Genomic DNA, 13,651 nt, shown 5'->3' on the forward strand with positions numbered 1-13,651 from the left:
CGATCGACGTCGTGAAAGGTGTATCGATCGATATTCCTCTAGAATCATTGATCGACAAACGATAGTTGAGATCATTAGGTCTAGTCAATAGACGAATCTAGAAAGCGAGAGCCGATCGATTTGTTCTTAATTGTTGAGCTCTTTAATATCTTGCATACAACAATTAGGCTCTATATCATTATAATCCTGATTACATAAATAGAAACCCTAGATCTAGCAACAATCCTTCCACCAAACAACTCTCGGTTACATAAGAACAACTACCTTGTTCACCCCTGAAATTTACTGCTTTATAATCTATTAGCCTACCTCAATCATATAACTATTAGATCTTTTGTGTGCCCTAGCTCCCTGTGAATTCGATCCCTAAGTGCTACAACTCGACCTTTTATTTGAGAGAGTATAAATCACTCTTTAGGGTCATTTCATTCATATCAGCAACGAGGGTGTTGCATTCTTTGAGAGGGGGGTGAATTGTAATATCCCAATTTGTGGTATAGGAAAATGCTTAAGAGAATTGATTTGGCTACCTATGTCTCCAAAGTTGACATACATTTTCCATTAAATATCCGTTTAGAACTCCAGAGTAAAGCGTGCTTGGGCTGGAATAGTGAAAAGATGGGTGACCTATCGTGAAGTGATTCGCGATACCGTGCGAGTTAGGCCAAAGCACATGAAAAGTTCGGGTGGTGATTGCGGGGTCAGTAAACATGACTTTCGGGCCATGGAAAAATTCACGCACCATCCGTTAAACGGGATGGGGCCCACGGGCCAAGAGAGCGGGCGTGGGTTGCCCATTAGCCGTGGGCGGTCGGGACGTTATAAAAATATTCACACCACTCCTACAAAAGCAAGCCATGCAGGAATGCCACCCACCTTACTAAAGCAAGCAAATGACAAGTGCGACCAGCTAGTAGAACAAGGAGTAGTCTCAACAACTAATTCTCCTTGGGCATGTAAGCCATTCAATGTCAACAACCGTGCCGAACAAGTAAGAGAAAAGCTCAGACTGGTCATCAAATACAAACCATTAAATCATACATGCATTCATTAAATTTCCACTAGCGAACAAAAGAGCGCTTCTCCAGCATCTCCAAAGAGCCACAATATTTTCAAATCTCAGCATCTCCAAAGAGCCACAATATTTTCAAAATTTGATCTTAAATCTGGATTTGGGCAACTTGGTGTTAATCCAGAAGAAAGGTACAAAACAGTATTCTGTCTACCAAATCGACATCTTCAATGGAACGTCTTACCTTTCGGCCTCAAGACTGCACCATCCATATTCCAGCAAGCGATGCTCCGTATATTCAAGCCTCTCCTCCATACGGCCTTGATATATATCGATGATATTCTTCTATTCTCATCAAATGAGAAGGAGCACGTTCAGCTTCTTCAACAGTTTTAAAGCATTGTCATGCAATATGGAATTATGCTCTCGACCCGAAAAATGGTTATAGACAGCCCAACATCGACTTCCTTGTAATGCAAATTACAAATGGCAATTTTTCACCACAAGTCCATCTTGCTACAACACTCCTAGATTTTCCTGACAAAAATCTCACAAAATGACAAGTTCAGCAATTCCTTGGCGTAATCAAATTATGTTAGAAACTTTATCCCGCAACTTTCACAACATACAAGACTGCTACACAAGATGCTGGCGAAGAATCCACCAAAATGGACAAACCCACAACCCGAGGCTGTCAGAAACCTAAAAGTAGAGGTGCAGAAGCTACCTCCTTTAAAGATTCTCTCTACAGGAACGCGCATTTTACAGACTGATGGGAGTGACAAATATTGGGGAGCCATTTTATTTGAAGAGATAAATGGGAAACGTCAAATCTGTGGATACAAAAGTAGACGCTTTAAAGCTTCTGAGATGCATTATCACTCCACATTCAAAGAAATACTGGTGGTCAAGAAGGCCGTTGAGAAGTTTGAGTTTCATCTGAAAGGACATAAATTTTAAATCGACATGGATATGTCATCTTTCCCAAAGATGTTACAATTCAAGCAAAAGATGGTCCCACATAAGGAGTTATTACAGTGGAGCAAATGGTTCACAAAGTACATTTCGAATCCGTCTATTTAAAGGGTACGAAGAATACTCTCGCTGATATGCTCAGTAGGAACCCGATAAAAGAAATACAAATGATGGAAAGCTCTTCTGCAAAGAGTTACTATGACTTTGCATCCAACATGCCCGACGACGCTTGATATACCATGGATTTTACCCACTTTCAGCCATGGTACATAAGTGTTTTAAGATATAATTATTATGTTTTGGAGTCTTTTTAGAATATTTACAGGGTCAGGTACGTTCTGGAGAAATATTGTGATTTTGGAGCCTTTTGAGGTGCAGAACTGCACAGACGTGTCAGATGTTTAGCAATGGATGGAGACCTTCCCAGCGTTAGATTAGGCCCATCGTTTGACACAAGATAGAAATTTGAGTTAGCTTTCCAATACCACTGGTTTGAGGTTAATCAGCATCCTGTAGCAGAGGTTATGCCTTTTTTACTGAAGAGTAGTCAGTCTGCCTCGCGAGAGGAAGCTGTCGAGGAGATGAAAGACTGTTGATCGATGAAACAACATTGGTGTCGATCGACGGTAATGCCAGAATATGGGCTGAGCATATTTTATGACCTCTGAAGCCCAGAAGCAACCACAAATTAACAGAATACCCTTGGACGACCTAAAACACTATTTATGTGTTTTCTAAGCCATTGTTGACGGCTAAGCTTTATTTTATTCATAGTTCTAGGTTAGGAGAGTGGAGAGGAACTTCTTGAGAGTCCTCTTGGAACTCCATTGGTTTTATAATATCTGTTGCAATTTCTTATCTATTCATCTATGATTTCTGTGACAAACTTCATGTCTGAATAGATCAACGCTCATGAGCTTATCAACATAAAAGCCCTGCATGAATGCCTCCGCGATAAGATTTTCTTCTACCAGTCCATTATTTACTCAAAATACGATACTAGCAATAGCCTCATTTTCCCAATGGGAATTCACCTTGATTGTCCGTTTGCACATCTCTACAGGATCAAAAACGCCTACATGCCAGAAGAAGTTCTATGTTTCCTTTGGGACCTGTGCTCGATCTATACTATTGGTATAACTTTTGATATTCAATGGCCATACCAGTACATTAACGCTCAACAAGGACAAAAAGATTTCTTCTGAACAATCCTAACATGGTTTGCACCATTATCCATTTGGAGCGGAAAATTGAGAAAATCAGCAAAAGCGACAAGCCTACCGTTTAAGAAGTTAAAAGGTCAAGGGAGTCTTAATCCCTTCTTTAATCCTCACACAATATACATCTTGCATCTCCCTGTTCAAGTCAACAACAAGACCGGCAAGATCCAAGCGCTGCCTACCCTCATTCATCACAACGACTATCAACGAGGAGTTTGACCAGACTTTAACATCAACGACAACAAAGCATACGAAGACTTTCAGACTCATGCATTCCGTCTCAACAGTGCCAAGCAAACATATCTTATCCATTTTCTCCCTAATTGGACTTATTATCCAAGCGACTACCAGATGAGCCTTGACGAAGATCTTCAATTTTTCATAGAAAAACAAGCACATCCACCCGTCGTTCCAAAAGTCTCGAAGATGGTAAAGCACGAACTTCAGTCACAAGAATGCCCACCATAATACTTCCAAGACTCACAGCTCCCACGTGACTCAATGAATATTGATGAAATCGAAAAATGTTCAACATCCCATATCTCCTCTTATGCTGAATATGCTTCATTCCGTTAAGCACTTGAAGAGAGTAAAAGACCTAAGAAATCCATATCTTTACGTGTCTTGACAAAGCATGAATACATATAATTGGTCGCCCACGAAACAGTATTCGAAAACAGCTTCACAAGTTGTACAAAACATCTGTCGTAAAAGCTTCACGAGCTATACAAATACCTTTCATTAAAACTTTGCAAGTTAGGGGATGTTTGTTTCACCATGTAGATAAGCCATCTAGATGGAGATGAGAGTTTTGTTTGTTTAGACTTTAAATTACAAGTCATCTAGATGGTTCATCTGGATGATTTTTATAAATTTAGGCTAAATTTTGAGAATCAGCCAGCTGATCCAAATTGAACCATCCGGATGGAGATGGTTTTGTGAAAATGGTATAATATCTATTATACCGCTAAATAATTCACAAGTTACAAACTTAAACCAAATATCATTTTGCCACACACGAAAAATGACAAAACTGCGAAAACACATTTTTACACCAAAACCACAAAACACATTTTTCTTACAAACCACAAACGCATTTTTTCGTCAAAAACACAAAACACATTTTCTTGTCAAAAACGCACTTTTCCGGAAAAAAAACATGTTCCCGTCAAAACCACAAAAACGCACTTTCCCACCAAAACATATTTCCCGCCAAAACCACAAAAACGCATTTTCCGCCAAAAAAAACAAAGACGTAGAAACAAATTTTCCCTTAAAAACCGCAAAACGTATTTTCTCGCCAAAACCACAAAAATGCATTTTCCCACCAAAACGCATTTTTCGCAAAAAATGTAAAAACGCATTTCCCACCATAACCGCAAAAATGCAAAACACACATTTTCCTGCCAAAACCGCAAAAGCGTATTTGCCGTCAAAACTACCAAAAAACGCAAGTTTCCATCAATACACGTTTTTCCGCCAAAACCGCAAAAAATGCATTTTCCCGCCAAAACAGTGAAAACACAATTGTCCACCAAAACACATTTTCCTGCCAAAACCTTAAAAAACATTTTCCCGCCAAAACCGCAAAAACGCATTTTCCCGCCAAAATTGCAAAAAAAAATTTCCGCCAAAACCGAAAATCTTGTTTTCCCGTCAAAACAGGAAAATGCGTTTTCCTGTGAGCAAACAAAGGCAAGAAGATGGCAAACCATGCGGTAATAACGATGTGCAATGTTATAAATGCAGAGGATATGGACATTTCAAAAGGGAATGTCCAATGGCCAAGAGAAGAAGATTCAAAGGCTTTAGGTGGAGAATAATTGGACACGGTGAGATGCAGGAGAAAAAGAGATCCTTCACAAGGGAAGATGATAATGAATCAGAAAAAGACGAAGTGCTCATCCTAGTTTCTTTTGGTGCACACAAAGATGAAGAAAGTACATCATCTGAATCAGATTCTGAATCTGAGGAGGGAAAATATGATGAAGGACAAGATGATGATCTAAAACAGTTCTACAAACAAGTGTGTGGAACGTTAGTAAAGCTTGGAAAAGAGAATATGGTGCTAGTAAAAGAGAAGAGACATCTTGATCAGAGAGGCACATCAAAAACTGGAGCCAAAGAAGCTTGTCAGGAACTACGTCGGGACGTGCGACAAGGAGTACGGCATGAAGTTCTACAGCGCATAGCTGTGAGTAACAAGCCAAAGGTTGTACATCAGTGCACCAACATGAAGGTCAGACAGGAGGTTCTGAAGCATGGTTGTGCCGCTGGTACAAGGAAGGAGACTGATCGGTGCATCAGCAACTATAGTACTTGTTATTCTGCTGCAGCAGGGGCTGTGTCATGATTATACATGAAGAAGCAGACGGCTGGGTCTGTAAGGCTTGACATCTGAGCATCTGTTTTAGCTTAGTATGCAATCAAGTAGGAGGATAATATCACTTAAATTACCCTAAGGAGTGAATTTACTCTTTCAAATAAGAGGTTCAATTGTAGTACTTAGGGATCGAATCCACAGGGAGCTAGGGAACCAAATAAATCTAATCAAATTTAATTAAGCTAGGTTGATTTAATGATTAAATGTAAAGTTGCAAGTTTTGTGAGTAAGTTAATTGCTCGATTGATTGATTTGGGGTTTGATGGAAGGATGGTTTGTTAGACTTAAGGTTTCTATTCAGGAAATCAGGATTATAATACTATAGATGCCTAACAAGTTGCATGCATGATATTGTAGAGCTCAATACTTATAAACGAACCACTAGGCTCTCGCTTTCTAGGTTCGTCTATTGACCAGTGTCGATCGATGATTCTATTTGAATATCGATCGATACACTATTCGAAACGTCGACCGATTATTCTATTTGAATATCGATCGGCGCTATTGGTCAAACGTTAATGTGCTCACTAAGCTCACTAGATCAGCTCTCGCCTTACTCTAGCAAGTCTTAGCTCAATTAGAATGGTTTCAGGATGAGATGAAAGCTATCGCTTATATCTAACAATCCTATGGCAAGTTCTAGGTAGCAAATATAGAATCAGGCATTAATGACAATCCTAAAGATGAATATCACAATTTAGCAATCTATAGTTGGGGCTAATGCTTCATAACCTATCTGAACCCTAAACCTAACAGGTGGATCTATTCAGACATGAAGTTGTCACAGAAAATCATAGATGAATAGATATAAAAAACCAATGGAGTTCCAGGAGGACTCTGAAGGAGTTCCTCCTTTCTCTCGTAACTAAGAACAATGAATTAAAGAAAGCTTAGATGTCAACAATGGCTTAGAAAACACATAAATAGGATTTTTGGTCGTCCAACGGTATTCTGGTAATTTGTGGTTGCCCATATTCTGGCATCACTGTCGACCGACACCCAATGCTGTTTCATCGATCGACATTCCTTCATCTCCTCGACAGCTTCCTCTCGCGAGGCAGACTGACCACTCTTCAGTAAAACATGCATAACTTCTGCTACCGGATGCTGATTGACCTCAACCGGCGGCATTGGAAAGCTAACTCAGAGATATATCTTGTGTCACATGATGGGCTCAATCTAACGGTGGGACGGTCTCGATCCATAGATAAACATCTTGCACGTCTGTGCAGTTCTGCACCTCAAAAGGCTCCAGAATCACCATATTTCTCCAAAACGTACCTGAACCTGTAAATACTCTAAAAAGACTTCAAAACATAATAATTATATCTTAAAACACTTATATACCAAGGCTGAAAGTGGGTAAAATCCATGGTATACCATGGGAGAATGGTGATGTTCTGGTACATAGAATGCATATCTCATGGGGGAGAAAAACATGGTGTGGTGCACATCTCATGGGGGAAAAAAGCACATTTGGTGTGGAAGTTTCGAGGTGAGGAACGTGGTTGCTGAACCAGAAGATTGTTGTGCTTGATTGGCACACAAAGCTAAAAGGGGGAGATTGAAGATGTAAGATGTCTGCCCTGAAGTAGTCGCTGACGTAGTTGCTGAACCAGACGTCATGTTGAGTGGTGAAGACCATGTGGAGTCCAGGTGCTGAACTGGAGTCGTGTAGACTTGGAGAGCAAGAGAGTATCTTGGAGAAAAGGCAAGAGGAATAAATTTGGGTATCAAGTTTATGACTTAAAGAAAGTGGAATAAGTGCAATTCCGAGAAAAGGAAAGTTACACTTATTGTTTTGGAAGATGTTCATATTCTTGATGCCTTGGATAAAAGGCATTTTAGAACGTGGAGTTACGATAAAATAGCTCTGAGGGTCATCGGGACAGACATAGACACAGAAGCTGATTTTATAGAGAGAGAAAGGCTCTTGAGTGTGGTCTTGGTCGTGCTGAAGCAGTTGCTGAAGTACTGACGGAAGAGAGACATAAGTTGTAGCTTAGGAATCTTTCAGTTGCGTGTGTTAGGGTGTTAACACTAGACGTGTAAACCTGAATTAAGCAGATCATGTAATAGATTGTTTAAAAGAGATTCTAATAAAGCATAAGTGTTTGCTTGTAGTGTTTTGTCCCTCGGTTTATTTTCTGCGTACTATTATGGTGTCTCCTTTACATCAACAGGTTTTACGAAACAGTTTTGACACGACATTCATAAAATTCAAAACAAATATATATGAATTGTCTTTCGGGTACAAAGCTAGACTAGCTCTTTCGATATTACGATCAAGTAGATCTCTATGCTTGACCTTACAGCCGTACGACTCCTGCCTTGTGCCCCTCGGCATTACGGTCATGCAAATCATTATCTTTGGCCTTACGGCTCAACGGTGTCATCCTTACACTTGTTGGCTTCATAGCCTAACAGACCACTATCACACTACAAGAAAAATCGGCATTAGTAGCACCCGAAAAACGCTATCATATAGTTTTCGTAGCGTTTCGAAGAACGCCGTGACAGCCGCAGCTATAATAGAACCCCCATAAATCGTAGCATTTTTTCGTATGTTATAATAAATAGACATATTGTAGCGTTAATGTCTGCTACTGATTAGTCTTTTTATAGTATTAGTTTAGTGCTATAATGTGTTTTTTCATGATTTTTTGTAATGCTGTAAAATCTATATTATAATAGTTGAGTTTTTGCTCACTATTCAGCGCGTCACATCAGCGTTTTGTGGGCGTCACTTTTAAAAAGTGTGAAAAAGTGTCAAGCTCATGGTTCGAACCCATAAACACCAACATTTATACCACTAAGCTAAATGATACTTTGTACATTGATGGCCGAACCTAATATATATTTATGAAGATCGGAAGCTCTTGCTTCTTCGGCTTCCTCTGAGGGTCGGGCGTACAAGTGTATTATGGGTTTCATTTTTAAATGGGATTCATCACGTTATATGAAAAAAAAGCTCAAGTATGCAACAATTATAGTTTTCCCATATTGTAAATTGTTGTCGTTTAACATGAGTTTGAGTTATTTTCATCATTGTCTCAAACAAGTCTGAGTTACAGAGTTGTGTCGTGTGTATGTTCGTGATTTAGTTTTTCACCGGTGAACTCTTCATGTCCCCATCTTAATTCGCTTGATCATAAATGTTCTTGATTTGTAGCCCCTCTGTAAACCCTATATATATGATTCTCATCTTCGGTGAACCCAATCTACATCTCCACAAAACTCATTGATTCCTCCTAGCTTTAACCATCTTCTAGAAAATGTTTCTCTCTGCCTCTCCAGTTCTTCGAACCGGTGTCCCGGCGTCCGTCACTCAACCTTCGAGTCTCTCCGTCTTGGTCTTAGTAGTCAGAGCATAGCCTCTGGCTTCCTCCGCTTCTGGGATTCCCTGAACTTCAAGAAAGACAGGGAGTTTGTGGGAATCACAGTTCTCTTCCTTGATGAAAAGGTAAGCTAATCTTTGATCTATCACACTTATTTAACATATTTGTTTTAATTGATTTCCTGATTCTTTGTTGAATAATATTATTTGCAGATTCTGTGATTCATGGGTTTACACCCGTCGGACGTGCTAATCCTTACATGCTATGTTTGAAAGCAGATTCCATTGTAAAAGTTGATCATTTTGAGGTTGCTAGGTGCTCAAGCATATACAAGATAACTGATCATCCATTCCTTATTCGTTTCATCTCACTAACCATTATTGATGAAGTCATGCTGCTGAGATCAATCTCCAGTCAAGATTAGACTGTTCGACAATCTCCAAGTGATTGCGAACACAAACCTACAACTCACAGGTATATTATCATATTGTATCTGAGTTTATATTATGTTTCGATATCATAACTGATATTTAAACTCGAAGATGTGGTTGGGCAAATCCGTTCTGTCCAGGGCTCTGACCTTACCAAAGAAACAACTCGATTCGTTATCCGTCTCCTCATTGATCCGTAAGAAACAATCAACACATAATTCCCTTTATATTACTGTCTATATAGTGCTAACATCAATTATCAAAAATATTTTCTACCCAAGATTTGTGGTCGTCTATTTATCTCCCTTACTTATCAATCTAATTTTACACAAATCTTTATTTTACAGCTTAAAAGAAACCACAATAACCCAAACAATAAAAGAAACCACAACCACACCAGGAGATACAAAAGAGAATCCCAACAGATACAAAGACGGCAACAACATTTCCACCTGCTCACTCCTCTTGTCTTATGAAAATAGCTTACATGCTCAATGTCAACAGGCCTATGCTATTGTCTTCTTATGAGAAATACATATATTCGTTTAAAACCCATTAAGACCCAAATACTAATTGTCACTCATTTTATAGTTATATCTACAAGTGTTCATGTATTTGTTTTGAATGTCCGATAAAAGCAACAAGTTTAAAAATAAAAAACATATAACCAACATAATAAGAATAAAAATAATTATTATTTAATACAAACAACTTACACAACTAAACTGGAGAAAACATATCAAGAAATAAAAGACACTCTCAACAATCTTAATATAATTTATGTAATCTCAACAGTACAAGTAACAAATTAAAAAGACAAACAAACAATAAGTCTCAGTGACACATCAACCAACACCACGGACTATATTAATCACATTACTAACACAGTTTAGTCCTTCATGAGTGGAGAACAGTGCATACACAGTTCATCATCACAACTCTAACCCAATAACAAAAATAAAACTTGAAAAACGATGATCAACCCAAAATGCAAAATTCACAGCTACAATAACCCTAAAAAATATTGAGATGAAACAAGAATTCTATCCACAACCCCGCGTCTGCGCGGTGGCAATGTTCCTAGTATGTTGGAATGACATAGATATAATGCTATGTTATTATTTCTCATTTACGTTTTTAATTTTTTTAATTATTAATTAAAATTATAAATTGATATATTTTAATCCACATTAAAATGAAAATTAAATTCTTAATATAATTGGTTTGAGAATAAATTATTTATTATTAAATTTTTGGTTTACAAATGATATCGGTTTATTATAAAAACTGGTTTACATACATACCCGGTTTATTAACTAACCCTAACTAAACCTAACTAAACCTAACAAAACCACGTTCTTCTTCAATCTCCGCCGCACTCCTTTTTGACGCCGAGACCCAGCCAAGACCACAGTTAAGCTTCTTCAGCCTCCTCCACCTTGCTGTCACCATTGTCGACGTCGAGACCACCACTGTTTACGCCGAGACCACCACAATCAACCTTCTTTAGCCTCCAACACCTTCTACGGCACAGGTCCTCCGGAGTTTCTGCTCGCTTACTCGACAATAGCATCTCTCATAAATCAACCTATTAAATCAATTAAAAAACTGAATCTGAGATGAACTTGCCAAACAAGGGTGAATCTGAGATGAACTTCTAGATCTCGTACTTGTTCTTCTCGTCGAAATCCACTGTGTCTTGAAATCTTGGCTAGAGACAGATTTTGTTTGAGCTGATGGGGATTGAGACAGATTTTGTTTGAGCTGATGGGGATTGACACAGATTTTGTTTATTGTGATGGGGGTTGACACTGATTCGTTTATGGTGATGGTGGTTGAGACGATTTTGTTTAAGGCATAAGAAGAAGATGAGAGATAGAGAAAGTGGAAGAGAAGAATACGAGGGGTAAGAGGAGAGAGATGAAGAAATACATCTTTTCATCTTGTTCATTTTGGTCCATTAGATTTACTTAATCAACGGCTTTGGTCAAAAGAGAGTGTGATCCTCATCCTTACCCCTTATTGGTCAATTCATTTTGACAAATCAGATTTTTGTAATTATCTTTCTACTCTATTTTGTCCGTTGAATTGCGATCAATCCGACGGTAATGATGACGATCCGTGTAGAGTTATATTATTGTGAATGGCAGTGTTTATTTTTTTTCTCTTCTTATGTTATTTAATAGCTTATATTTGGTACATTTGAATATAAATTTGATGTATTATTTTATTAATTTATATGTTGGACAATATAAAATTTATTTTACACAGTTTGAATTTATTTAAAATGTGAACTAAAATATTTAAATTTAAAGTTTAAAGGTTATGTTTATGATAAATGTTTTGAAACGGTACTCTGATATATATTTTAGAAATCCTTGTAACGAACTTTAAGAATTGAATTAAGTATTGAATCAAACTTGTAAGTACAACTCGTGAATCAATATCATAGTTATTGACCACTCGTCATCATCCTCATAGCGAACGAGAAGCAGAGACTCATATCGTCTTCTACACTCAACAATACAAGCATGAAACTTCAACTGAATAACGAGATGTTATTTAAAATCTATAACTGAAAAGACTCTAGATGAAGCTGAAGCTTTCCCCTCCTTTCCTTTTATTCAAATACTTGAAAGAATCTTTTCGAAACCAAAGCTTCCTCCCTTCTTTATTTTAATCACTCTTCCGTGGCTAAAGCCACCTCACCAGCCTCATCTTTCCCTCCTTTGTTCTTCTTCTTGCGATAATACACTCTCTTGTATCTATCAATACTTCTCCCATCGAAATTCAGCTTGCCCTCAAGCTGATAATCTGGAAAACAGGAAGTAAATTCCATATAATCCATCCAAGAATCCTCCAAAGATGAATTCCCAACACACCTGATCAATAACTCCAACTCCTTTCGGACCATAGCGAGTATCCACTATATTCTCTGGTTCAACAGGAACATCACTATCGACAATACAGCCCGGAGGTAACACTTCACTCTGCTCATGTACTCCCAAAGCCAATTTCAACTGCGACACGTGAAAGACTGGATGTATACGAGCCTCCGGTGGTAACTGCAATTTGTAAGCCGTACTCCCCACACGTTCCAACACCATAGAACTTGTAAGACTGGATGTATATGGACCATAGAACTTGGCCGCTAACTCCTGACAAAAACGTCTCCCCATCGTGTTCTGTCTATAGGGCTGAAGTTTGAGATACACCATTGAACCCACTTTCAATTCCACATCCCTACGAGACTTATCAGCTTGATTCTTCATTATCTCTTGCGCCCTCAACAGATTTTTCTTAAGATATTGCAACATATCATTTCTCTCTTTCAAGGCCTGCTCAAATTCAAAGTTAGAAGTAGATCCCTTCTCAAAACGCAAAATAGGTGGAGGATCTCTCCCATAAACAACCTTGAACGGCATTGTCTTTAAAGACTTATGATACGTGGTATTGTACCATAACTCGGCCCACGCCAAATATGAATGCCATGTCCGAGGATGAGACGAAAAGAAACACCGCAGATACGTCTCCAAACATCAGTCAAGGACCTCAGACTGTCCATCAGTCTGCGGGTGAAACGCCGTGCTATATTTCAATGTGGTTCCTGCCAAGCGAAACACCTCTGACCAAAATGAACTCAGGAAAATCCGGTCTCTGTCCGAAACAATGCTCTTAGGAAACCCATGAAGTTTCACAACCTCCCCTACAAAATTCTTGGCGACATCTGCTGCAGTAAACGGGTGTTTCAGGCTCAAAAATGCGCATATTTGCTTAGACGATCAATGACCACCAAAATGACATTCAAGCTGTTTGAAGTTGGCAACCCTTCCACGAAATCCATATTAATATCTTCCCAAATCATTGTCGGAACCGGAAGAGGTTGTAGCAACCCAGCAGGTGACAAGGTCGAATGCTTATGCGTTGGACACACTCCACAAGCCGCAACGTACTTCTAAATCTGTTTATACATGCCCTCCCAAAAGAAGGATCGCTGAACACGCTTTAATGTCTTCAATACTCCAGAATATCCACCAAGTTTACTATCATGACTCTCCACTAATATCGCAGCAATGAACTTAGAGGATTTCGGAATCACGAGCCGATGCTTAGACCATAACTTCTCATCAATAATTGTATACTTTGACGACATCACCTCTCCATTCTGATTTAATTTGATCTGCTCTTGAATTCCTGAATCTTCCTTATTCTCTTTAAACAAATCTTCCCACTGAAGCACCGTTGCAACTGTCAAAGAAAGTAACAGAGAAGAAACTGACATGCTGCAAGAC

At 38.7% G+C, this 13,651-nt stretch overlaps 1 protein-coding gene across 1 annotated transcript; it reads right to left on the bottom strand.

Annotated features, from left to right (window-relative positions):
• Nucleotides 1-10,582: 10,582 nt before the first annotated feature.
• LOC111207257 lies at nucleotides 10,583-12,983 on the bottom strand. The gene is made up of 2 exons (XM_048760994.1): nucleotides 11,030-12,983; nucleotides 10,583-10,947 (listed from the first exon to the last, which is right to left on the bottom strand). The coding sequence occupies exon 1, from the start codon at nucleotides 12,782-12,784 to the stop codon at nucleotides 12,161-12,163; it is 624 nt and encodes a 207-aa protein (XP_048616951.1). The 5' UTR covers nucleotides 12,785-12,983; the 3' UTR covers nucleotides 10,583-10,947; nucleotides 11,030-12,160.
• Nucleotides 12,984-13,651: the final 668 nt, after the last annotated feature.

The sequence above is a fragment of the Brassica napus genome, chromosome C6 (genome assembly GCF_020379485.1).
Source record: "Brassica napus cultivar Da-Ae chromosome C6, Da-Ae, whole genome shotgun sequence".
Classification (NCBI taxonomy): Eukaryota; Viridiplantae; Streptophyta; class Magnoliopsida; order Brassicales; family Brassicaceae; genus Brassica; species Brassica napus.